This window comes from Anabas testudineus, chromosome 21 (assembly GCF_900324465.2).
Source record: "Anabas testudineus chromosome 21, fAnaTes1.2, whole genome shotgun sequence".
Classification (NCBI taxonomy): domain Eukaryota; kingdom Metazoa; phylum Chordata; class Actinopteri; order Anabantiformes; family Anabantidae; genus Anabas; species Anabas testudineus.
This window is the reverse complement of record NC_046629.1, coordinates 6,074,262-6,100,804: the sequence shown is the minus strand read 5'-3', so window position 1 is coordinate 6,100,804 and position 26,543 is coordinate 6,074,262. Positions and strand designations below refer to the sequence as shown.

Genomic DNA, 26,543 nt, shown 5'->3' with positions numbered 1-26,543 from the left:
ACACAATTCACTGTAAAGAAGATAATTAGAATATTAACAATATTATTATAAATCAAAGAGGATAAAGTACTTTTTGAGACAACTTAAAATGGCAGCATTTAACATGATAATGATCTTATTCCAGCGTGGAAACGTTATTTTATGCTCATAATATCACTGTGTTAATACTCATGAGTTTTCAGTACGTTAATCCACAGTGAAATAAGATAATTTACTGTAAAGTGTCACCTTTAAAGAAACCAGCACTGCAACGACAGTAACGCTGCGACAAAAAGGTTGCATTATTATGGACAAACACAACAGTTGGAGAAACTTTTCAGTGGTGCATTCAACTCAACACACACACACGCACGCACACACACACACGATAGGTCGTGTTCTTGTTAGTTCTGTCAGACTCAAAAGAGTTTCTTGATAAAAATGAAGTGCTTTAAAAGCAAGAATAAAAGAGGTTTCTCCTTCAATGACACATGTAACATCACATTTAACAGCTTTCTGGCTAACTTTTACAAATACACAAACACATACAGAGTTTTTCTTCTTCCCTTCCCCCTCTCCTCCCTCCCAGGTCACAGAGATATAAACCAGAGCTATAGAGGACAACACTGGTTCTGTGTGTGTCTGGAAATTTGGCTCATATGAATAAATACCGGCCTCACTGATTCACTGATTCGAACAGGTAAACACTTCAATCTCTGCAAGAGTAATAGTTCACTTAATAGATGCAACTGGTCATAAAAAGGTACATTAAAATACTGTATATGCTTTGTTTTCTTAAGAAACAAGTGTATGTGTGTGTATACATATATATATAGTTTACAGGGGGAGGAGGAAACCTTTATAGTCCTAAAGGTTTCCTCCCCTGGCACTGCAGCAAACTTCACAGATGTTGTGAACAGAAATGAGACCATGTCCATAGTATTTGCATTGTGTCATAGCAATTGTGTTGTTTGTGATGGAAATTACACGAGTGTACAGGCGTGTGTGTTTCTTCACATCTTCTCTTCTATAATGAATTAATTATTTAATTAATACTGTTAGATATTTCAGTATACCAGCTGTAATAGTACACAGCGATGCCACCGTTAAATACACAAAAGCACTTTTAAATACAAAACTGTAAATATTGTATCTACTTTTTACCAGATGTGTGTTATCAGATACAGATTACGGCCAGAAGAAGATGAACCACTGAAGCAGGAAGTGCATCTGTACTTTCACCTTTTCAAATGTTGGATGCACCATTATAGTAAACTGCTAGACTTTGTATTGGGCTGACTGCTGCTGCCAGAAGGGAAGAGATGCATATGGAGGAATATAATCACATCAATAACGACAACAGTTGTATACAAGTAAACATATCAGGTAAAAATCAGTCTGTCATACACAGTGTGTCAAAGTTCCTATTTACACGTACGACTCTTCTGCAAAAAAAAGCTGTTCAAAGTCGTCTAGGTGTGGGTCGCTGCACCTCCTGTTCTGCCACTCCCTCTTCCCCTGCACAATAGCTAGTGCCACCTCCTGACTCCTCTGCAGACAAGCATCTGTATCCTCCCGACCCTCTGAGGAAAAGTAGTCCTTCACAGCCTGGGTGGCGGAGGGAGAGAGGGAGTAGCGAGGTTCAGCGTGTTTGGGCTCCACGTCTGACACTCTCAGGCCACCGTCTTGGGGCTGAGTTTTACAAGTACGACGTCTGTCCAATGTTAGGCTGCATGAGTTCGCAGTGACCTTAGTAGGTTCAGATGCAGGCCGTGGAAGGGTTAGGGTCCTTCTGTCATTGTGCCCCTCCATGGCTGGAGTTAGAGAGTGGGACTTTGGTCTCTGAAGGACCAGAGTGGTGGCACTTTGTCCATAGAAAACACCCTGTGGGGGCTGCACTGACTCCTTTCCAGCCTGCATCTGTGTTACCTCACTTCGCCTGTGTGGTTTTGGGTTGTTAGGAGTTCTGTAGGTACAGTTCTGGTCGTGGAGCTGCCTTAGTTCTTTGACAGTCAGGGGTCTCTCTGACCCCCTGTAGAAAGGAGAATGGCTGCGCTGCAGCTGCAGCAGAGCCTGCTGGTAGGACGGAGGGCTGCTGGATCTCTGTTGGCAGCTTCGATTTGTCACCACAGCCTCCAGGGCACCGACAGAGTAGCCGTTACTGGTTGGTTGGGTTTTCCCATTTAAAAAAGGCAAGTCCTCGTCTGTGTGTCCATTATCAGGCTGCTTTAATGACAGGCGGCGGTCCTTCTTGAGCCACGTGTTAGGGTGGAGGCCGTGGGTGTGGGAGGTGGTTTGGCTGGCCCATGGAGGCAAATGAGGTGGCACTTCCTTCTGAGAGGGGGAGCCTTTGGGGGACAGCTGTGGGTGTCCAGGATAGAGAGGAGAGAGGGGAGCGGGCTCGGCCATCGAAATCGCCCCATTGGAAGTGCAGTCAGTGGAGTATTGTGAGAAGGCGGAGTCTAAGGAGCTGAGGGAGGAGCCTGTGGGTGATGTCGCCGGTGACGACAGACTGGAACAGCTCGCATCCAGTCGCAACGGAGGCGGAGGTGCGTGCTTCACCTTCCTCCGCCCACCATTCTGGACTTTGACTCCCCTCTTCTCGCATCCATCTTCTCCCTGCTCCTTCAGCTGCAGCCCATTCAGCCGCTGCTCCAGAAACACCTCATCCTCGTCTTCCTCACCCTCCCCTTCCATGGCAGCGTCATAACTCGCCTTCCTCACCGGTAGGCGACGTTTATCAGCACAAACTGTCATTGTGCTCGAGGGAGGAGTGCCAGCCAGAGCCAAGGCCGGCTCTGAGCTCCTCCTCAGCCTCCTGGGACCCTGTGATGGACCATTGGCCTGGCGAGTGCGAGCCTGTCGAACTGCAGGCGTGAACCTCCTGGGTCTTGCCAGTGGGGGGAGCTGCAGAAGGAGATCAGTCTCAGGGTCAGGATCGGGGTCACAGTCACTGAGGGTGATCACAGAGTCTCGGCTACGGCTGTCCGGTTTGTCTTTGTCACGAAGTGGCAGCTGCTCCTGGTAGGGAGACTCAGGATCATCGTTGAGCTCATTCTCCAAACTGTCGTAGGATGAATCGTTCATCTGGAAAGATGACACATCTTGGAGGAGAAAACCAGAAAGAAGAACAGAGGAGAAAAGGAAGTTAATATGAAACTTGGACTAAACAAGTGGTGAGATCAAAAATACACTGAAAACACAATAATGCACCAGACACACCGAGACGTTCCGTTGCCAGTCTCACTTCACCACTACATGATTATGTGGACCTTAAATTATACAACTTTTGCAGACATCCCTTTGCATGAAAGCTTCCTGTAATATAGTGTCTTTTCATGGACAAGTTACAAAAAGCAGCCGTCCAAATTGAAGAAGGTTTACCTTGCAATAAAATACAATGAGGGCTACAACTACATCTCCCACAAAAAAAAAAGTACAAGCAATCAGAGAGAAACTGACTCCTGAGCTGAATAAAGTCACAGTTCACCGCTAGAGGTGAAGAGAAGTGTTGTCTCGCTGAGGGCTCATTGACCTTTGGCAGTTATTTACGTGTGTGCAAGAAAGTTGGTGGTATTTATGAATGGGCAGATTCAGTGCTGCGTCAATCAGCACACAGGGCGCCGGCAATCTCTGAAATTACTGTTGGCTGATTTACTGACCCCCAATCAACATACACACACTGTGAGCTGTCTCAAACTCGCCTCGTTATAATATTTTAAGGTGTAACACACTAAAGCATTGTTAGCTAAAAAGCCTTTTTATTTTTTTTATGTCCAATCAGACTTTTTAAACTAATTCTTTGCTCTGTAAGTAAAGTAAATTTGTAGTTGTTTCTTTTGGAAACTAAATCTTTCCATCGTGTTACTGACCTTTCTCAGTTTATTGCGCCACAGCAGAATTAGAAATGTGATTGTTGGACTATTTTTAGAGGTTTAATAAGAGAGCGAAGGTCATGACCAAACCCACAGACTTGGCCACCATCTGAAACAGTTCTAGCATATTTCTGTTTATTTATTCCATGTGCTTCGTTACCTGATCCATGGTCACTGCTGCTGCTCTTCTGGCTGAAGCTTCTGAACAGCGAGGGGACGTCTTCTCCCAGGACACTGCTGCAGTTCTCTATGAGAAAGCGAACTAGCTCGCACACCTGTGGGGGAGAAACACCACGAGGTTACAGCGTGAACTCTCTGACTTTTCTCCGCTTGGCTGCAGATGTCGACGATTCACATTTTAAAACAGTTGGATGAAGGTGCGATTCTGAAAGAAAAGTTCAGCAGCAACTCAGCAAGCAAGTTTCCAAGTGTTGACGTTGGCACAACGTGTTGATTAAAACTCACAAATGTAAAACACTCACACTGCTTAGTGAACATTTTAACATTGATTAGATTGGATGTGATGATGTGGTGAAACTAGCGTGTAGTTCCTTGCACTGCAGCTACTGCCCGTTTCGTTTTATAACACTGTGACCTACATAACTTTGCGATATCGGTTCCAACCAGTTGTCAGAAGCTGTGATTGTTTTGTGTATATAATACTATCATTCTGGGAAAATTTGTGTTTGTTTGTTTGCACTGATGTGGACCTTCCAACTCCTACCAGAGCATTTGCATTCCACACTGACCGAGAAAACATCAAACTCCTTCTTCCCAGTCCTGGAGAATATCCTGATAATAACATGTGACGACATGCATTGGCTTTGATAATCACTGTAGACCACTGCTGGGAACGCCGGATAAATCCACTGGAGAAGTTTTTGACAGTAACTTTTCGGATTGTAAGATAAAATATATTACAATATTCGTCATCGCATTAAGGAGCGAACACCAAAAAATGCAGTTCATGTTCAACATGCCGACGAAGTCTGTGTTTTATGGGTATTATCAGTCCAGTTGGGATCTATCTATAAACAAATCACATTACTTGGCTGAAACCATCATCTTTAAAACTAAACAGATAAAATTTACTAAACACATATGACGTCCTACAACACAAATCGTTGGCGCGAGCCATTTACAAACGCTGGAGTCAAATCCTCCCCACTAAATAAAGTTTCCGCTAAAATCTGCCCGTTTTGTTTATGAATGAGCCGCTTTTCTCTGCCGTCGCCCTCCCTGTGTGACACTATGGAAAACACAGCAGAGACAAACAGATGTCAGAGCCAGCTGTTTGCTTGTGGGCCAGATGTTGTATGTTCATATGCCTGCACGGTGTCCACGTGCATTTAATGAGTCAGTGCTCGAAAGAACAGCCCGTCTGTTGAAACACGCTCCACTGTAAAGTAACTTCATCCTGCTATTCAGGTATAAACAGCTTATTTTCCCAAAACAAAATGACATAAATGACCTTAACAATTTTAAGTAATTTAAAGAAAGTCAACCTGCTCCATGATTTCAGGACACTCAGGGCTCCATAATAAGCTAAATGAATCCTGATGAGATGCAGTCTGTTGAACAGTGTTGTGAAACTACCAGGTTTTATCTCATTTGCGTGTCACACTACCTGTCTGCAGATACAACATGGGCTGTTGACTTCTGAATGAATGAAGGCCCTAAGGCCACACTTTGGTTGGATTATGGGTAATTCACAACTCTGCTATTCGGAACCTGCAGAAACAGTTGCACAAATGCCTCATCTGTCTGCTCCTGATTGCTCTTTGATGTGTCTGACACCACAAATGTCTGCAGATGAAATAAACCAGTTTTTGATTACAGCTAAGATAAGTTTATCTTCACATATTGTTGCTACTCTGTGAAATCTGTCTGCTCTAAGTGCACCCTTTCATTCCTTAGGAACATAGCCTGACAGTCATTTTAGTTACAAACTGGAAAATATATATGTAATGTAATTTAGCAAATCAGTCTGTCAGCTGTGCAACAAATGGCTTCATTCATTCCTTTCCTCTTATATGCCCTCCTCAGTTTTCTTTTCCACTTCCCTATCATGGTTCTCTCTTCATTACCTAACTCTTTAGCCTTCCTACCCTTCTTCAATCCCTCTCCAAGCATTCCTCACTGTCACTCAAAGAGAGCTGCTACGTGATGCAGAGCACTGTTAGAATGAGCCCGTGGGCATCCAGGAGACTTTCTCTTATCCATCCATCAGCAGGCCATTCAGAACTGCCTCTTCTTTCCTTTACCTTGACAGGGTGTTATCTTAAACTCTCGTTCAACCATTCAGGGACTAACAGGGAGAATATACCATTCATAAAATATCTGTAATATGAAGGGCAGGTTGAGAGTACACTCTCTACACTAGGATACATGGAGCATATGCAGCACACTGTTCATGTGCAAGCATGTGTGTGTGTATTAGGATTTTTCACAGCTGCGTGTTAGTGGGTCATTTCTGAGTATTTCTGAGGTCATCAGTAAACACACATCCAGCCGTCTCCAAAGAAAAGTCTTTAAAGCTGCTTAAGTATCACTTTCCTGTTTTCTCCTCCACCGGATGCTGCCTGCTGCTGTGATGCAGAAAAGCAGAAGCAGAAGTAAAACGTTTCTTCCACATTTCAACTCTAGAGAAAAACAACTTTCGTCGGAATAATATGTTTTTATCTTCAGTAATAGAAACGCTAAAGCTGTGTTTACCTCAGAAGCTCCTACACAGCTATGTTCAGCCAAAAACATTTAAATTATATGATGCATGAAAGAAGACTAAACTGAACCGAGCGCTCACGTGTCACCAGACAAGGTTGGAAACTAGCCACAACACGGCCAGGGGCTCAAGCTAGTTTAAATTGGCCCCTGGCTTCGGCCGCAAGAGGGGAAATGTCGAAATCCCACTTTGTTATTTTTTAAGTCGTTTTTTTTTTCCTCAACACAACGGCTGACTGCGTTTAGGCCACACACACAAACAAGCAGCGAGCGAGATGGAAAGTGTTATCAGGGGGTACTTTTGAAAGAGATATTTAGGTATTTGAGGGTGTTGAGGGTATTTGTGCTGACACGTGTGTGAAGAAAAATATAGGGGTGTTTCATCAACATCATTTTCTGCTAAAATACACACTTGGTTTTGGGATTCTCTAGGAAATTATTTGCATATTTTCGCAACGAGCCTCAACCACCTCAAGGATACATATACACGCATACACACATTTGAAAAGACAAGCAAACCGGCCGCCCACACAGGCTGTGTGTAACTCAATGACCATAACAGACCACATATCAAAAGGCTTTGTATTCTTTATGTCTTTGTGACTGTACACGACGGAATCTGGTGGTCAACGGGGGCTTCCTCTGTGGGCTCTGGCGGCTGCAGCTACTAAAGAATTAAGTCAGTTCAGATTAGCCTGGCAGGGCAAGATATGAGCGAGAAAGACTGAGCAATGTTGCTTCACAGGTATGATTTTTGTAATTTGGGGTAACTAACACTTTAATGGTGACATAATCCTCCAAGCATTAACTAGCATTAATTAACATTTTTTCCTGTGTGCTAGAAGGTAAAACCACTTGAAACAGTGAGACTTTCCTCTTTCCTGTCAAGTCTTGCTCTAAGCTCTGGGATTTTAAGCTCACCCACGGGTAAGAATGCAGTGATTTTTTAACTTATAAGTCAATAATGACATGTGAACGTGACTGAGCACATGTGCCAGACTGGTTTAGTGTGTGTGTGTTACAGCTGAGTGTTAGTGGGTCAGCTCCTGTTCAGAGGTCAACACTCGTAACCTTTAGTCTGCTGGCAAATGTTTTTTCGGGCTGACAGTGTGAGCGTGTGAAAGCAGGGAAGCCAAGCAGTCAGCTTAGCTTAGCAGTAGACTTGAAACTGGTGTTCCTTCTCACCTTTTTGGTGCCCTCCCCCTCCATCTCTGGGGTGCTTGATGCTGGAGCCCAAAGCATGCTGGGAGCGATGCAGACAGACAGGTTGAAGGCGTTCATCTGGTTGTCGCTGGCATTGCCTTGGATGCAGTGTAGCACGGCGATCACGTGTCGCAGCAGAAGCAGATTCTCGCTGGGCAAGAGATGGAGCAACCTGAGAGGGAGAGAGTGTGATAGATGAAGAGAAGGAAGAAAGGACGGAAAGAAGGAAAGGGAGGAAGGAGGTGGACATCATGTGAACTAAATGAAAGGAATAATAATAATAAAAAAAACTCACTTTACTACACAAACTTTGCACCTGGCTCTTTTTCTCACAGTGTGTGTGGGTTGTCTGCTGATCTCAGGCTCTACAGGAATTTCCCCACAAACATTATCACTGTTGCTTTCATGTTTTTTATTTTCTTAAGCAAAAGGAATTTGGTTTGTTGCTTCTGGATCCGAACCAATGCCCTTTCTCTCTCTCTCTATCTCTCTCTCTCTCTAATCTCTCGACATAAACTTTGTGTAACTGAAAGAAAAACCAACAAAGGGCCGTAGTAAGAGGTTGGGGCACCGCACACCCTGAGCAATCATTTTTTCAGGTGTTTCCTTAAATGTGTCAAACACCTGTATAATAAACTCCCCTATAACAAATAGAAAGCAGTGAAATTAGCAGTAGGACTTTAAATATTGAAATAGTTCCTACCTCTGGGTGGATTGCATCATCTCCTCCCCTGCATCGCCCTCCATCACATCCATCCACTGGTCATACAGATCCACACACAGCATGCTGCCCGGGATATTCCGCAGGAAATCCTTTATGCAAAACAACATTAATGTCTTACAGTTACGAATTAGTTAATGGTTAATTTGTTTTGTATGCTAATTATTTTGTAATGGTAATATTTTTTTATTTTCATTTGACTCTGGTGGTTTTTGCACTCTGTATCTAATTGATTAACTGCAGCATCTTTGTCTCACAACATGTATAATCCTACTCCACACCAAAACAAAGCCAGATGATTCAGCTCTGTAAAAAACACCTCAGCTGCTCCCTGGGTGCCTGATGCTGCAGCGGCTGTTTGGTCTGGATGCTGAACAATGCTGCACCTTGTGTGTCTGACTGGCAGCCAGCCTGGCTGTGCAGAGACAGATTATCCTGTCTGGATTTATGTGACTTTGGACACACATCAATTGCTCCTGCTTTCTGTTGTCTGGTTTCCAACTAGTGAGATGCAGCAGAACCGTGTGAAGCTGAGCGTGTCAATGTGTGTTACCTTGAGGACAGCAGCAATGACGAACACAGACTGGTGTGAGATCTCCAAGTCGTCGGTCCCGCTGTCCAGCCTGTCTCGAAGCTCCCGGCAGGCCTTGGCCCCAGCTGAGCGCCTGAAGATGCCCCTGGTGTAGGGCCCCTCCAGGTAGAGGAACACCAACATGTCCTGAAAGGAAAAGGGAAGTTAAGCAAAATCAAAATGGCTTGATGTAGATTCAGTTTGGAGTGTAGGAACTGTGTTGTTCCACAGATGGGGTTTCACTTCTCTTTGTTTCTAGTCCAACTTCAACTATTTATCTGAGTGTCATCAATTCACAGAACAGCAATCTCTCCCAAAACTGTCGAATCTATAAATGAATCTCTTTGCCTGCATACCACTTCATTTCCCTTTCCACAAATAAACTTTGAACCCACAAATCATCCTCAACTTGGGGCCTTGACCCCTGCTACTGGTGTACGCGACCTCCACTTGGCTCACCATGACAGGCTTGGGCAGGCCATGATCTGAAGAGCAAATGGAGCTTAGGGGTCGTCCGAACAACCGTCCCTGAGTGGGGGATAGCAAGGTCGGAGACAGGGGCAGGCCATCCAGCTGTGTGTTGGAGCCTCTCCAGAAAGGCCAGTTGATGAGAGACCTCTTCCTCTTAAAAGTCTTCTGCTGACCAGGCTCTGCAGAAAGAGAGAAAAGGAAACTGTGGCTATGGTTGTGCTGAAGTGACAAAATCAATTAAGAAGACGACTTTTGAGTGTTTGAGAACACAAGTAAAACTCAATCAATGGAAGACGGCTGCGCAGAGACAGTTCCACTGATTGTTTCTGGAGTTTGGGTCAATTATCTTAAATTTAAGACAAATAATTTCACACTAAAAAGTGACTTAGATGGCACCAAGGTGTGGAGCTTGAGACAGACATATATAGACATGCCGTCTCATTCATTCACAGCTTAATTTGAGGTTTGTGTGTGTAGCTGTCTGTGTTTATACATGTATGTGTGCAAAGGCATATAGTATATGCATGTATGGGGCTCTGTGTGTCCCTTTAGGCTTGCGGCTGTCGGTTCCTTGTTCAGTGTTTGCTCAGTCTTGCCAAGTCACAATGTCTACCTGTGCTGTTTGCATTTCAGTGTCTGTCTGCAGGTATGCAGGTATGTCTCCACTGCGTCTACATGTCCTCTGTGACATGACAGCTCAGCGTGTGTCTGCAGTTATGGAAATGCATACTACAGATGCTTTAAAGTGCATGTGAATAGCGATACACAGCGAATATTTGCTATTATTAATCCAATCTTAATGCAAAATGATGTAAACTGAGTGAAACCCAACAAAACCTGGAGTGGTGTTGAAAACAAGTAGTCAAGTAACTGATTAGTTAAATGGAAAATAGCAAATATGATAAATAGTGAGCAAAAACCAAAGCATTTGTTGTTTTTAGTGTCTAAAATATGGTCATTTTTACTCTACCTCTGCTATACGATCACTGTATGACCTGTAAAACTGTAAGCACCGTGCAGTAAATCTTTTAGAGCCATTGTAGTAAACTTTAACTGTAGCAGCTTTGATGTGCCAAGATTCTTAAAATGATAGCATTTATATTATTGAGCAATTGTGATTTGTATCCTGGGGTGGGACTAGCAAACAAAAGATTCTTTCAGTGGGTGGAGGACCTAGCAGGACTCACAAAATATGCAGCATACCTCACATAGAATTCATTATTTAACAATCTACTGTGGCAAAATGCCCGAATACACTGGAACAAAGTTCAGCAGTAACAGAATTACTGCCCTGCTCTGGCTCTCAGCGGGCCTCGCCATCGTTGTAAAAACATGACCTTGCTGTAAATCACACGTTACGTCATTACAGCTCTCTAGTCAGGGTACAGTTTGAGAGAGAGAATGAGGAAACAGAGGCAGACTACTTGTCAACGGGGTGGGCAGTGTCTGTCATCCTACTATAATCATCTACTAGCATGTTACAAAACAGGTGCTAGATGCAATATTTCTCTTCACAGCTAATAAAACTATTATGACTATGACTATAGATCAGTAACTGATATGCAGAGATTTCACAGAATCAGGCGAACATTGGTTTATTTTCCTAACCTTAACCAAGCCCCTCTTGTTGTAAGGATTTTAGAAGGAATTGGCAATAGAGACGCTGGATCTGAAAGTTATTCTTAAAGAGAGTAAGATGGCAGCTACCATTTGATATTATTATTGTACATCTGTATCCATCGGGTCTTCGGATGTTATTCCGAGCTCAGTAAGTGTTCATAGTTGGGTTTGTTGTTGCCACATTTGTTGGCCTTGACAATCCTTAGATACTTAACAATCTGTTAGTCGTTAGTTTCCTCTTTGTTTTTTTGGCTCCTAACAGCAGTGAAGGTATTAGCTAAATGTTAGGTAAGTTTGGTTTTACTGAAAAGGAGTTTCTCCCATGGATATCCCTCAACACGTCTGTTAGCTTTCCAGTTCGGAAGCGAGTAATTAGGCCTCTATGGTGGCAACGGCTGGTATGAGATGATTATGTAAGATGCTGTTATCCTTGCGGTAAAAGAATCCGAGGCAAAGCTTGCGGTTGGCAAACTGGAGCCTCCTTGACTGGAAAACACACACTTTTCCTCCTCAACTTGTTTTCCTCTCAATCTCATCGCCTCCTTTTTCCATCCGTGTCTCCGACTCGTGCTCGCTCCTGTGCTACGTCCTCTTGTTTTTCTTTTTCAACCTCGTCATTTTTCTGTCCCTCTCACATTTGAGGTCCCCTTTTCAGTCTCTTCCTTTACACATTCCTCTCTATCTGTTACTCTCTGCTGTTTCTTTTTCCTTCACCTCCACTGACCCACAGACGTACTCAATAGCTGAGTCATCTCTTTTCACTTTCCACCTTCCTATTCTCACACTTATCCGTCCCTTCTGGGGTTTCTTCCCCTTTGTCTGTCTGATGTTTGTCTTATTTTGACACTGCGTCTGTCCTAACCCTTCCTGTAACCCCTCTTCTGCTAAAATCTCCTTTCCCACCATTCTTCAATTTCTTCCGTCATGAATAAGCACAAATAAAACCCAACGGTTTATATAAGTGAAAAGAATTCTGAGGACGGACTGTCTGTTCTACAGTAACATTTCTTTATCTTCATACTTTTTGCTGTTTCATGGAGCAAAGTTAACGGATGGATTCTTGACACTGACCAAGTGTCTACTGGGAAACCTCAACTGTCATGTTGAGGGAAAAACTCATATTTTTATGTAGCTCTCTTTACAGCACATACAGTACTTTCACTGCGAGTAGATGGCCAACAGTGATTATATCCCCTTTGCTTTTACTGCCAAAATGCTTAAAACCTTTAAAACTTAACAAGGACAAACATTTTGGAAGCTATTTTACTAATTAGTTTTAGAAAAGACTATGACGCTGCAACATTACCACAAGAAATTGTGTTTTTATCCAAACCTGCAGAGAAAACATCTCATCACCCCCAAGATTCATCATTTGGCTTCATAAAAAAGTCCTTCACACACATTGGGAACTAGAGTTCTGACCTGTTGTCTTACCTAAAAGTTGAGCTTGTGTCGGTGCCACCTTGTTGGGTTTGAGGATGAACTGACACTGGGTATCTGGAGGGAGACACTGGTCCAGCAGCAGCACCTCTGGACATTCTGTGGGACTTGTTGGATCCCTGCCGTCTCTTCCCCCAAGTCCCACACTGCTGCTCCCGCCATCCCGAATGTGGCTCATTTTGATGCTGAAGGGAAATTCGTGGCCTGAATGAAAGGACAGGGTCCAGAGGTTAGAGGTGAAGGGTCTGGTATGTGCAGTCTGTACATTGCACAAGAAGCCAAAGTAAAAATCTGATAAAAATTAAGGCAGTACAACAATGACTTAGCAATGTGGATTTAGGATGTTAGGGATTTAGTGTTAACTCCAGAACAAAAGATTATGGTAACAAAATGCCGCAGAAATACCACCGTGACAAACAACTAACTGCTCTGAAATGTTCCCAGATGTCCGGTTTGGATGAACCGCTGTTTCCACAGTGGTGAACCCCCTACTGGGAATATATTCTGTATTAGTACTTTCTAGTTTTTCAAGAAATATTCAGTTTTGGAGGGATAAGACGGGAGGTCTTTTTTTCTTTACATTAAGCATACATCCAGTTCTTAGTTTCACACATGCACGCATTTTTATTCCCCTCCAAGAAGTACAAAAGGTAAAGGCTGAGAGGAAAAGAGTTTTAAAATGTCTAAATGTGTTTTTGTCTATGATAGGTGAGCTCACCAATGAGAGGGTAGGGAGGGTCGTCCTTACTGGAGCTCACCCACAACCGGAGGTCCTTAACGCAACCCTAGATAGTGAGAAAGGAAATTGGTTTTAACAAAATATTTTTTTATTACAACTAAATTTAAATATTAAGCCAAACATCAGCAGTGGCGTTTGGTTACTCACTGATATGCCAAACTGCAGCAGAGCCATACGGATCACATCAGTGGTGCTGTCCATGTTGCTGACTGCAAGCGTCTTGGCCTGGTGGGAATATAATGGAAATACCTGGTTGTTTGTGTGTTACATAAATGATAGCACAGCTAGTGATGTCTTTAATTACTCACAATCAAACTGCATTTATAGTTGTGCTGACAGAAGCAATACAGAAGAAAGAGAATCTTACATAGGCACAGTTTCCAATATCCTTTGCAAAGATCTTCAGTGGAATGGTCTTAGGATCGTCCTTCTCTTTTCCCTCAACTATTCGACTAAGTGCAGAGGGAAAACAAAGGAAGTAGGTCAGCATACTGTAGATTAACATTTGGAGTTACTGCCAACATGTAAACGTTCAAGCAATTCATCTTAGCTATCAATACAAATACATGCATTAGATGTAAAAGTTTAGCCAGGCTGTATTTATTACAGTGGTTGAGATCTTACAGATTCATCTCACCACAACTGTTGATTGTTTTTTCACAGTGTGATTATTCTCATGCACGCTGAGCTGGCTTCGATTTAATCACCTCTGATCCATCCAAATCAAATCTTTTCTGCCCCGTAAGGGAAATTTGATTTGCAATATAAACTTTTAGCTCTAATACAATAACAAAACCACTGCAAACAAAGTAGCTGGGGGTATAACTAAACATTTACCTTTTGATGAGTGCCAGCCATTTGTCCTTGTGCTCCTCAGAGCTGAGGGGGGGTAATGAGAGTGATAAAACATAATCAGACGAAATCATGAAAAATGCTAAATGTCTCCGTTACTTAACTCCCACTGGCTTTAAAACCACATACTGTACTTTCCCTAAGCTTAAACTAAATTCCTGAGGATGGAGATCATAATAGTTTTAATGAGTATGTATGTGCGCATATCATTGAGACAGGTGCAAATATACAGCGCAGCATATGTAAATACATTTTTACTGTTTGACATTTTTGTGCCTGTTGCATATGTGTGTGTTGTCTGTTCTTACTGAAGTAAATCTGCACTTTAACGACTGAGAACTGCCTTCAGGCTCAAAGATTTATGGATTTTGTGGTTGTATGTTTAGTTTTTTGTTCCCTTCTATAATGTGCCGTACATCTGCACTTGGGAACATACTGTACTCTTTCAGAATTACATTTGACTCAGAGAGACATTTTAGAAATACTCTTAGAGTGCTTGGTATGAATAAGTAAATGCAGATTCGCTGAATGGAGTTATACAAGAGGAAATTAGGTTACACTAAAGTGCTCATTTTTGATCAAATTAAGATAATCAAGGGAAACTACATAGATGGCTCACTTTCCATGCATTCTTCATCTTGAATGTGGAAAACTTAGGCTATACTGGTTGAGAAAGTGTGTGCGTTTGTACCTGAAAGTGGCCACGCAGTTGCAAGTGGGCCAACCCATGACAAAGCTCCTCTCTGGGTTGGTGCTTCCTTCACACACCTCCTCCATGCAGTTGGCTGTCCACATCTCACACACCCGGACTTGAGCCTTCACTTTGAAATGAGTGGGAGACCTTAAAAACAAGAAAAGAGACAAATGACTTGCAACCAGCAATCTACAGAAAATCACTACATTTGAGGAAGCTCACGTGAATGCTCACATAAAAAATTGCCCTTGTCAAGGAATTCCACAAGGAAGGTACTAGGATCCCCTTAGGTTTTGAATCTGACTATTTCTTCTCTCTGTAACATATTTTCATGAACCACTAACATATGGAAATCTTTTAAAACCCTTAATATAGACACAAAATATTACTATTTCAGAGGTTACACACAGGCACACTCAGTAAAAGTGCATTTATCCACCACTACATCTGTGATTATACAGGGAAAAGCTCCAAATGCATACATGTGGCATACACACATACTCTCCCTGCTACAGATAGATAAAGCCACACAAATGCAAGTACACATAACTTAACTTTTCCCCCCCCCTCTCTCTCAAACTCACACACACACACACACGCCAACTCACATTCCTCTAACTCAGCCACAATATAATAAAGCCAATTATAGCGCATACTCTCTGTGCTGGATGGGTCAGCTCCACCCAGTGGCACATGACTCCCAGGACAGACCACAGAGGTCCTGCTGTGTCTGCACTGAAGGCTGTGTGTGTGTGTGTGTATAATAAGTACATAAGTACACTGACAGTGGAAAGTCTGTTTGCAGTTCATCTGTGTGTTTCTATGCGAGTGTTAGTGCATGTGTGTGTCTACTTCAGAACTTAAAAAATGTAAATGTGGTGTTTAAGTTTCTATTTTTGAAGTGTGTGTGTGTGTGTGTGTGTGTGTGTGTACTGCAGTGTGTGCAGTTTGTGGGTGGGGAGCCCCATACTGTAGGCCAAAGGCAGGCTAGTGCAGCTTTGATCTGAGCTAGGCTTCATATGGATTTAATTGGCTGGGAAATAATTACATACTGATGAAAAGTGAGGGAGGGAGACATGAAAGAAAGGGGAGAAGTGAACAAAAAGGGAAGAAAGGGGAGAATGGAGGTAAAGATATCAGAAAGATGCAGCTCTGCCCTTCACACTTTACAGTTTGCTACCAGTGTTTACTGGTAGTGTAGAATTTAGAAATAGGTAGAAATAAATAAAAGGTTGCTTCTTTAGGCTTTTTCCTGTTTATGTCTTCCTGTCTTCATTCCCGTCTCACTCAAATAGCCACATAAACATATACTCCTTTATTCTCTCTGTCATTTCATGAGAGACACAGAGGGAAACTTACTTGGCCTTGGCGACGAGCAGCGTGTCAGTGAAGAGGAAGAGGTGCCTTTCCTGGGTTTGAAGGCCTGTCTTTAGCTGGGTTTGGACGTGGCCCAGGAATAGGCGGCCTGGACATTCAGCCAGGAAGGCCTGGACAAGGGGACTGGACTCGGGGCTAACTGGTGTCAGACAGCTTTCCCTGGAGGACAAAACATGCAACACAGATACACAGAGTGAAATACTATGGAAGTCCAAAACAAAACAGTGGTTTGGACGTATTTGTAGGAAAGTCTCAGCTTTAATTCTTTGACATGGATATTCCCTCAATAACTGTAGCAGGATTACCATTAAGCAAACTACTAAACTACCAAAGCTGCCTTGTACTGTTAGAAAAGGATCTTACAGCTCTGTAAAGTGAATGTACATAATATTAATAATATCCATGAATGCTGTTAAACCATTTCCTGAAGCTCATTAGTTTTTGCCAGGACAGAAGAAAGGAATTTAAGCTATTCTTTTCAATAAGCTGAGCACATGTGAAATTTCAGTAACACCTTCTGCACATTAACACAGTTAAGCACATTTTGGTCCATCCAGTCACCACATTACTGGAGATTAAGTGAAGTAAAGATGAAGTCTAACCGTTGACTACGTAGCAGGACTATTTTCTGGCTATTATCTCGTACTGACCTTAATGCAACACACATTAAGTTTGGGGAGAGTCATTTGCTCTCTTTTATTCCTGTGTTCTCACTGTGCTGTAATAGCACCGGGGATTTTCCAAACTTGTCCCAGATTGTGGAATAATGATGCAGCAGTAAGCATGTAACTAAAAAACATGACGCTGACCATGTTGTGGTAACCCAAACCTGATAAAGCCTGTGAAAAGGTTTAAATGTCCAAACAGCTTGTGTAGGCTACTTCAAATCCAAATGCTGGACATTTACCTCATTATGTTCTGTACAACCACACATATAATCAGGCTTTGTCAGCAAAGTAAATATTGAACTTTTGGGCCTGCAGTGCAATCATTTGGCTCCAAATCACGTATTATGTTTCATAAGATGCTTGCAGAAATCTGTTACACATTATTTGTACGTTCTGGAGCACCACCACCACAGCGATGGATCTATTAATGTAAACAGCCAGAAAATGCTGAGAATGAACTGCAGGAGCTCCGGTCAGCATCTGTGGAACTTCTACTAGTATGTATGAGGTGAATGACGACAGAGGGCCATTTGATTTCACAATGAACCATTCATCCAAAACCTTCACTTGGTCCTGTTTTAATAGTAGTGTACTGTCTCGTCTGTGGAGGCTTTTTTCTTCTTCTTTTCAGTAAAACACTTTGTACTGTTTTTACATAAGATATAAAAGCGATCCTGTAATTCTGTATACTCTCCTATCCTGTAATTTTGTTGTACAGTAATTGAATCTTGTTTCTGTTTCCCAGCTGTCAATATGCGCCACTGATGGACACATGTAAACAGACGAGCAGTTTTGGAGGAAGAGGAAATAGTATGAGCGCTCCATCCTTTCCTGTTTATCCTACAATACCAGATAAAATACGAAATCCCCCCTTAAGCACACTGCTTTCTATCGGTCTTTCTCTCTTTGCCTTTTTGTGTCTTTTTTATGTACACAAAACGTACACGCCCAGTTCTTAACACAGTTTCTATTTTTATTTCTTCTCTAACTTGAGGACACACACAAACAAACATACAAACCTAATGTTTATGCTTAAAAGGACCAATCTGCCCTGAAGCTACGGTAGATTTGATTGTTCTTCTTGGTGATTTTAAAGTTGATGTTGAAGCGTCCACCGGTACTTGTCCACATTTTGCTGAGATAAACTCCCGTACCTCAAAACCTTTCCAGTCACATTATATAAGCTTTTGCTTATGTAATTAATTAACGAAGAACAGACGACTGCCTTGGACTGCCTCCCCTCTGTTTATGTGTCTTTGTGTGTCATCCAAAACTAAATCCAAAGGGCGCTGAATTCAATTAGAGGCAGTGGATGGAAGCCAATTAAGTGTTGATGCTCTGTGGGATGTGTCATAATGAAGAGACCTGGATTTGCAAATTCACTGAAACCTTTGAGTACAGAATGGGGTAAAGGGAATGTGTCCCACCATGTTTTATTGATTACAGCCGGAACAAAACAAATGATTGTTTCGGGAAAAGGAAAATGCTTTCCATGTGGTACACTGTGAATGGCTTTACCCGACTTTGAAAACATTTGGATAACTAATCCAGTGCTATAAATTAAGCACTTCATTCTTTGTTTGTCAGGAAGATAAAGGAATCAACAATGTGTCATCTCCGCCAACGTAGTGTCATTCTGTGACAAGCCTCTGTATTTTACTGTTCCCTTTGTCCAAATGTATTCTACAGTTAAATTAATTCAAGTGCAGAGAGAGTGTCTCTGTCCCTGACATGCCCATCGTCAAGGCTGCATCTCTGAACATGGCAGTAACTGTTCTCCTAGTGTCATGTAACGTGCCACTGTAGAAGGGTGAAAGACCCCTGCAGGGGTGGAACCGTGTCCCTCAATTAAGTTGTACTGGGATTAACACCATAAAGGAGCAAAAGTCTAAAATAAATTCCCATTGAGCTTATCGACTGCACACATCCTCGTCTGTTCTTATTGTCAGTGCAGATCCGGGAAATGCTTCCATCACAGGAGCCCACACACACACACACACACACTTATTCACAAGCCTTCCTGTAAAGCGCCTTTCACATCTCACTGCCCCAAAATAAGACAACATCTTCCGTATTCACCACACATCCCTCCCTCCTGAATGTAAGATTGGCAGCTGAGCCAGACGCCCTTTGAATCTGACGGATGAGCAGCTGATGGTTCCATTGTACATCATGTGATGTTGATAAATTGAGCACTCAGTCTGCCTGCAAAATTCATGGCCACCTTTGTTCCGGCACGGCTTCGTGGGGAGAACTGTTGACTTTTTGGAACACAATAAGGGGCCGATATAACAATGAACCACAGAACAACACATACTAATGTCCCAGCATGAGTATTCAAGCAGCATTGGACAAGATTTACATGTGAGGGTCAACATATCTTCTAAAAATCACAAATTTGTCCCGATGTCTTGATGATTATTCCCTTTTCATAGCAAGAAGGCACCAAACACTTAAAAAGTGCACAAACATAACTCGAAGAAATGGTGGTCAAAATACAAAAATAAGTTAAATATGGAATTTGATTGAAGCCTTGTGTATAAGTGAGGAGCAGCACCGTAAAGACATGGAGTGAAACTGTAGTCAGTGATGTTGGGTCATGTGTGTGTGTCCTTGAGTGATGCAGTCTGGGGCCGTGATCTATGTGCACAGCCTGAGGACAACAGCTGGATGAACAGCTGTAACTTTCAACTCAACCTCCTGTTTAACTTTTATTTCTCCTCCACTTTTTTCTTTGCCGACTTGTCAATCTCAGAACATTTAGTGTCTCTGATTCGTTGATCTTGTTCCCTCTCATTCGGTTAAGGTTTTATTTATTTTTGCATCTGATGGATTAATAAACAACCTTGTATTTTACATAATTCATCTACACAGAACATCTCCTGAGCTGCCAAATGGTTGATCCTGACTGAGAAGACTCCCTCAGGGCTGCAATGACACAAACTTACATAACTCTGTCCGTCTGTTCACCATTCATTATTAATAACCCTGCAAATGACCCTTTGTGTTTATATCTGTATCTTCTGTATCATCAATTTTCCTACAGATGCTTTGCCTCTGGTAGCAAATGTGACTCCAACAGAAACCCACATGTTTTGAGGTTTTATAGCATTTATTCAAGATCAACCACTGAATGAAGAACTGAATGAACAGAAGGTGACCGGTTCACTCAAGGTGTGTGTGCATGTTCCTTAGAGGAATCTGTGGATAACAAAGCCACAGGGTGTGTGTGTGTGTGTGTGTGTGTGTGTGTCATTCATTGAACCGGTATGGCTGTAGGTTTTTTGCATAAAGAGGGCTGCATCACTAGTAGTTCGACCTCTTTCTTACAGACAAAGGCTGTAATTGACAGCTCAGTGTGTGTATGAGACAGAGATGTGTTAACATACAGATAATAGAAGACGTCATTTTGCACAAACACGCACCAGTATGTACCATCCACTGTCTTCACAGGGAAAGAATTGGCAGCCACTGCAACAGTCGCTATGGCAAAAGGAAGCCACAGAAGCAGACTACCAGGATAGAGTCAAACAGCCTCTTTCCTGTGGTTGTCTTCTTTCCACCTGACTCATTTCACCTTGAACCTACCACAGCTGTGCCCGATCATTTCCATAGGCAAACTATACAGTCATTCCTGGCTGACACACAGCGCTCCCTGTCTAACCAGAGGAAACACACACACATACAGTTCAGGGACACACACACACACACACACAGGGGATGAGGTCAGACTACTAAACACTTCCCATTTTTTCAGTTAGTAAAGCAGAAGTGGACGTGGGCTATCAACCACAGTATCCTCAGTATCCTGAGAGCTCACTATCGTATAAAAACCATGAAATGTTTTTTATGTTGAGTGAGTGTGTGCTCTTAGATTTGACATTTTAAGGACCAAACATCCTCAAACTAGTGACTCAAATACCTCCCAAGTGTTTTTGTGTGTGTGTGTGTGTGTGTGTATGAATTTTTCGGGGACACTGTCGCATGAGGTTAGGGATGTCAGCCAATCATGTGTTTTAATGCTTTATGGTGCAGCCACCTTCCTCCCTGCAGTATAGATTTTATTGCCCGGGGGGGAGGGGACTTAAACTAATACCCTGCACTGCTCGTCTGGAGGCTGCAGGATGAGGTATTACTTCTGGATGAGGTGCAACTGTGTGTGTATGCATACAGTGTGTTTGTGTGTGTGTGTGTGTGTGTGTGTGTGTAGAGGTGATGTAAGTGGTTGAACTAAAGGCCAGAGAGCCTTTCAGCACCTCCTGGTCTGATGGGAAAGGCAGAACAGAGAGAGACCGATAGAGGCACTCACGTCTAAAACATATGAAATAAATGACACAACCTGTTAAAAGACATTCACAACATTCACTACCACGACCTTCCACCCTACCCTACTCCGGGTCACAGGACCACTATAGCTTCATGTCTCTCCCCTGCAAACACCCTGTGCGCACACATATCTACATCCGGACACTAATAAACCTCTCGCACAGTCACTGACATGGTAGGTGTTGACCTCAGGTAACCCTAACTGGCTCCTACACCTCCTGATGAGAGGTCAAGGGTTAAGGGTGACAGCTGAGTGTGTCAAACCCTGGCTCCATTTCTCCTGAGACTTGTAGGTGGCACGCACACACACACACACACACACACACACACACACACACACACACACACACACACTGGTCAGACTTGGACAGACATAAGCTACTCTGTCAGTCAGCCTCTGTTTGTCTTTCATTCAGTAGTTTGCCTTTCTCCCCCTCTCTCATTGCCTGTAAACTGAATATGTGAGTCTTTCTAACTTTCTCCTGCTGCTCACACACACACACACACACACACACACACACACACACACACACACACACACAATGCCCTGTGAGGACTGACCCATTTATAGTGTGAAGTGTTTCCCAAAGCACCTTAATGTTCCAGTTTCACAGTTTAGAGTGCTGGAGTCCCACCTAACAGTCCCACCACATCGAGTTTCAGCAACAGGCAGTAGCTCACTGGAGACAATATGCTGGCATGAAGACGTAAATGTTAAAGAGCTTTAAGGTGCACTTTGAAGAGCTGATTTCATTTAAAACTTTAAAGGTTCATGAAATGGCATCAGTTGTTTTTTTTCCTCCAACAAACCCAAAAGACTTGAATTGAGAGAAACACAGTTTCTAGTAAATAAATACCCTCCCAGAGGGGTTTATAATGACTTATTTCCGAGCCTGTTAAAGGAAGAGGAAGGGATTTGTGCGATACGAAGGTGATGAAAAGCCAGATAGCTCTGGGAGCAGTAAGCATTTAACCCCCCTTTAAGCTATAAAAGAGTCAGGGAGGCCGACCTCCTAATCCTGGTGTTGGAGACCAATTTATAACAATGTGGGAGAACAATCAGCATCTTGTGAAAATACCTAATCTGTAAAGTCAGACTGAACTCTGACTTGCTTAATGTTACATGTATTTGTCCAGAGAGAGCCCCTAAAGTCCTTAGGTCAGAGTTGTGTGGGATGAAGGGATGAGAGAATGCTATGGAAAACATGAAAAGCCCCAATAAACCCTTTAGACAGAAACTGAATTATGGAGAAGCTCCAAACGTTTATATCCAAGAAAGACTACACATCTTTTAAAAGTATGTAGTGAAACCTGTGGAGCAGGCTTAAGTATTCTACATCTGTAACACCATCTACTGAGAGATGTTGTTGCTCCCTTAAGGAACCAAAGGCCATCCATGACACATCATCTTGTGTGCGCTCTTACCTGGATGTGCTTCTCGATCTGGTAAGTGCTTTGCTGATGACCAGCGAGGGAGCTGATTGGCGTCTTTGGGCCAGGGTCTTCATTTTCTACACGGCCAGAGAAAAAGAGAGGAGGTGGGTGAATGCAAGCGCTGAGTGATGCTTCACACTGTTTGGCCCATGATAAATAGCATGGAACTGAGCAAATGTGACAGCAGTAAAGAGGGAAAAGGGGAAGTGAGCTAAATGGTTAAAGAGATGTTGTCTAGCAGCTGCAATGTTTGCGATCCCTCATATTCTATGTTTGCACTGTAACATAATAAATCATAAGCTTCTTTACAGAAATATGACAGGCATCTCTGTGGGCGCCACAGCTATTTCAATTAAATCTAATCTATTTAGAACATACCAAAACCATGTGATGCATAAATATGTTGTCCTGCATAAACATACATACAGAGAAGGCTGGAAAAGGGTAAAACAGGCTAAAGTAATTACAGCCAAGCATAAAATGTAACACTATGAACACCATGGAGGACTGGACTCAGAGCTTGGAGAAAAGAAATATGCATGTACTTCACATTTCTCCAATGAAAATAAAGATTTCTCAATGACAAACTTGGCTTTGCTGACAAAAAGAGTAAGAAAAATACAGATTTTAATGAAAGGCACACATATTCCACGTTGTTACAATGCTGTTTCATTATGTTTCTGGTCAGTTTAACTGGTTTTACAGTCTATGGAAAATGTGGTTGAGGTTAGGGCTAAGTTTTCATCACTTTAATTTAAGAAACCCACCCAGATGAGTCTGCAACGTCAGCAATTTTCCATCATATTCGTCATTCACGTAACTTTGGTTTTTCAAACACTCTTTCAAACGCAACATTTCTCTGAAATATTGAACCACTGACATGAAAACACCCCACATTGCATAATAAAAACAACAATGAAAGAAAAAAAATCAAACCCTGATGTTGTAAAATATGATGAGTGTGCAGATACCAAAGAGGAAGCAAATTCTGTTTGGAACCATCTCAGCTCCTCTTGCAGGATAAACACTGATATAACTGTACACAGTGTGCATACATGTTATGCATGGACCTGTCACGCATGTTAAGGGGAGCCCGAGACGACTCTTCAACATTTTCAGACAAGCATCTCAAGGCAAACAATTCCCAATGAAGGGCGGCATGTGGAGAGTCTACATTCATGAGTATTTCCAAAAGCACAGCTCCGACCCAACAGCACATTCTTCCCTAACTTACCAACACTGAGCAGAGCGCCAGACTTTCCAAACCAGGACAAAGTGCAGCAAGTGCTCACAAAAAAGGCCACAACAACATCAATTGTAGATTAATGACACGAGATTACACTGACAATGACCCCAAGCATCAAGTAACTGTATTAATGAAAACAAATAATAACTGATTGTAAGCATCATGATTGGCTTTGTTATGTTCTTTTATATACTGTATAAAACAATTTAAAATAATATAATATAAACGTTTGACTATCTGAGGATATGAGGATGGTGCGTATTCATGTTTTGCTACCAAATCTCTGTGTTTTCCAGCTCTTCTGCAGATCTACAGCAGACTCCGCTCACATCCTGCCTGCTGAAAGATGCAGTTTCACCTGTTTCAACGCGCGCTGAACGGAGGCGCTGTTCACTGCAAATTCACGGCTGCGCTCGCAGGGAATCACCTCTTCCCTCTGTCAGTGAGCGACCAAAACCAGAGAACAAAGCGAGAAATAGACATCGCAGAGATCTGCATTAGTGAATAATAGTAATTAAGTCAGAGGCGAGGATCTAATGCAAAAAGAGACCAAATCAGAACTGCACCAAACTGGAAACATCATTCTTCTGTCTTTATGTGCTGACTCCTGTCAGTCTGATGAACAAATCAGCACATTATCCTGTTCAGTTATTTGGTTCAGGTGAACACGACCGAACTGAGGATGAGTGGAATCCAGAAACAGGGCTGGGATTCTGGAGTTACCTTGGTCAGAAGGATCTAGTTTGTCACTTTACCGAATATCAAAATACAGAGGTTTTAAAATCCTCCATCATTTTATTTCCACTGTGCGCAACAGATCTAAACAGTTTTCAATTAGCAAAATGTCCCTGAGCCAGTGAAACGTGCTGACTTGCACACTAAACACACCTAGAGATAACCCCACCGTGACGGAGGTGCCACCGGAGCGCACTCCACTCCACACTTTAATCAGCGTCCAGTCCAAAAACCTACATCGACCTGAGGCGCACCAATCAAACCCAGATTTACATAGTTAGAGTAATCCAATAATGATCGATATGAAATAGAGAGAACATCTCTATTCAACCTTTAAACCCACTCTTTGCATGGAGACCTAGGGATACTTGTACTGTAAAACACACATTTCGTGAGGGTAGGCTATGATTTAAATAGTAATATTAGTTTAACTCAGCGCACAGAAACGCGTAAATCAGGACGCACAGCTGTGTCCGTGCTCTGCGCTGCAGCAACAGTCCCTGGTACCTTTTTGTTGTCTGGAAGCGCCTTGCTCTCTCCCGTCAGGGAGTCGGACCTGTTCTGTCCCATGGTCCCCTGCTGCGGTGACATGGTTTCCATCAAGGCACTGTGGATCCACGGGGCCGAGCGCACCGACGGTATATTCCCATGATACGAGAGTTAAGTCCAAAGTTTATCCGGTGGAGAGACGAGCACAGGGTCCGAGGAGAATCCATGATGGAGAGGAGTTTATCCGCTGGAAGAAGAGGTTCAAGCTGCTCGACGTGCTCTCCTCTACGAGTCTCTGTCTGAGCTCTGTTTGCTCTGCGCGCTGATTCTCCGATCCGCCTCTAAAGCCTCTGATGTTGTCAAGTTGAGCCACGCCACTTCCGCTTTTTGTTTTCACAATAAAGCTGCATGAAACTCACCATGACTGAGCCTCTGGTTACATTAGACTTTATTTATTGATCAACGCGTTTGAATTAACACGCAAATTGTGTTGAACAGTTGCTTTAGTAACAAAGATAATAATGAAAAAAATCTACTGAACTTGTTATCTTGACTTCCAGTTTGTGTGTAACTACAGTTTCTCTGCAGTCAGTTAATTATCTGGATATATTTCTAATTCTACTGTAAAGTTGAATCTATCTTAGATTTAGAAACAGGTTGTTTTACTGCTGTCTGATTTCTGTCTATTGATTTTACACATAACAAGAAAAGTTCCTGTGATATTTACTGTGCTGTTTTTATAAAGTATTAGGTTTTGTATGATGCTCTTATTTTGAAGTCAGAACATACTTCTGGTCACAGCCTGACCTAATCTACGTGTATTGACTGCTCACCTTTGTGAAAGCAGCTCTAGAACAGCTCAGCCTGCCTGTGCACCTTCAGGTGTGTGTTTTTATTTGAAGAACTGATCGCATGTTTTTCTTTTCTGGCAGTCAGAGCCATATAGAAGCTGCCTGTTCTCCTACCACAGGAGAGCAGTTTGCAGAGGGTCCAGGCCAGGTGTAAGAATGTGGACCCAGGGCCAAGAATAACATGAGTAATGAAGAGGAATGTCCACACATATGACGCATAAAACATTTTCCTTATAGCTCCAGCTACAGTACATCTCACTGTAGCTTCCCGAGCGGGTGGGAGTGTTTACTTTCAAAAGTTTGAAGGTAATGGGAGAATTCACTCCTCCACTAAAGTGAATTTCTGCCAAAGCAAACATGGCTTCAGGATTTGGGGATTTAATCACCGTGTCCCCTGGTTTCACAGTTTGAACTGGAAGCTGATAAGCGTTAAAAATATTTGCTTGTAAATTTGATCTGCAGAAATGTTTCTACCTGATTGGGTTGTTTTCCACAGCAGCCACTTGCAGGCCATTGTCTCCTCTGCACAAA

The 26,543-nt window shown here is 42.6% G+C and overlaps 1 protein-coding gene across 1 annotated transcript; it reads right to left on the bottom strand.

Moving 5' to 3' along the window:
• Positions 1-1,232: 1,232 nt before the first annotated feature.
• LOC113173155 (rho GTPase-activating protein 20-like) lies at positions 1,233-25,487 on the bottom strand. The gene is made up of 15 exons (XM_026376499.1): positions 25,180-25,487; positions 22,683-22,768; positions 16,246-16,422; positions 14,884-15,033; positions 14,178-14,219; positions 13,708-13,792; positions 13,488-13,565; positions 13,320-13,386; positions 12,596-12,805; positions 9,530-9,720; positions 9,053-9,217; positions 8,482-8,591; positions 7,761-7,950; positions 4,015-4,129; positions 1,233-3,083 (listed from the first exon to the last, which is right to left on the bottom strand). Exons 1-15 carry the CDS (start codon positions 25,270-25,272, stop codon positions 1,408-1,410), a joined length of 3,435 nt encoding a protein of 1,144 aa, XP_026232284.1. The 5' UTR covers positions 25,273-25,487; the 3' UTR covers positions 1,233-1,407.
• Between the last annotated feature and the right edge of the window lie 1,056 nt (positions 25,488-26,543).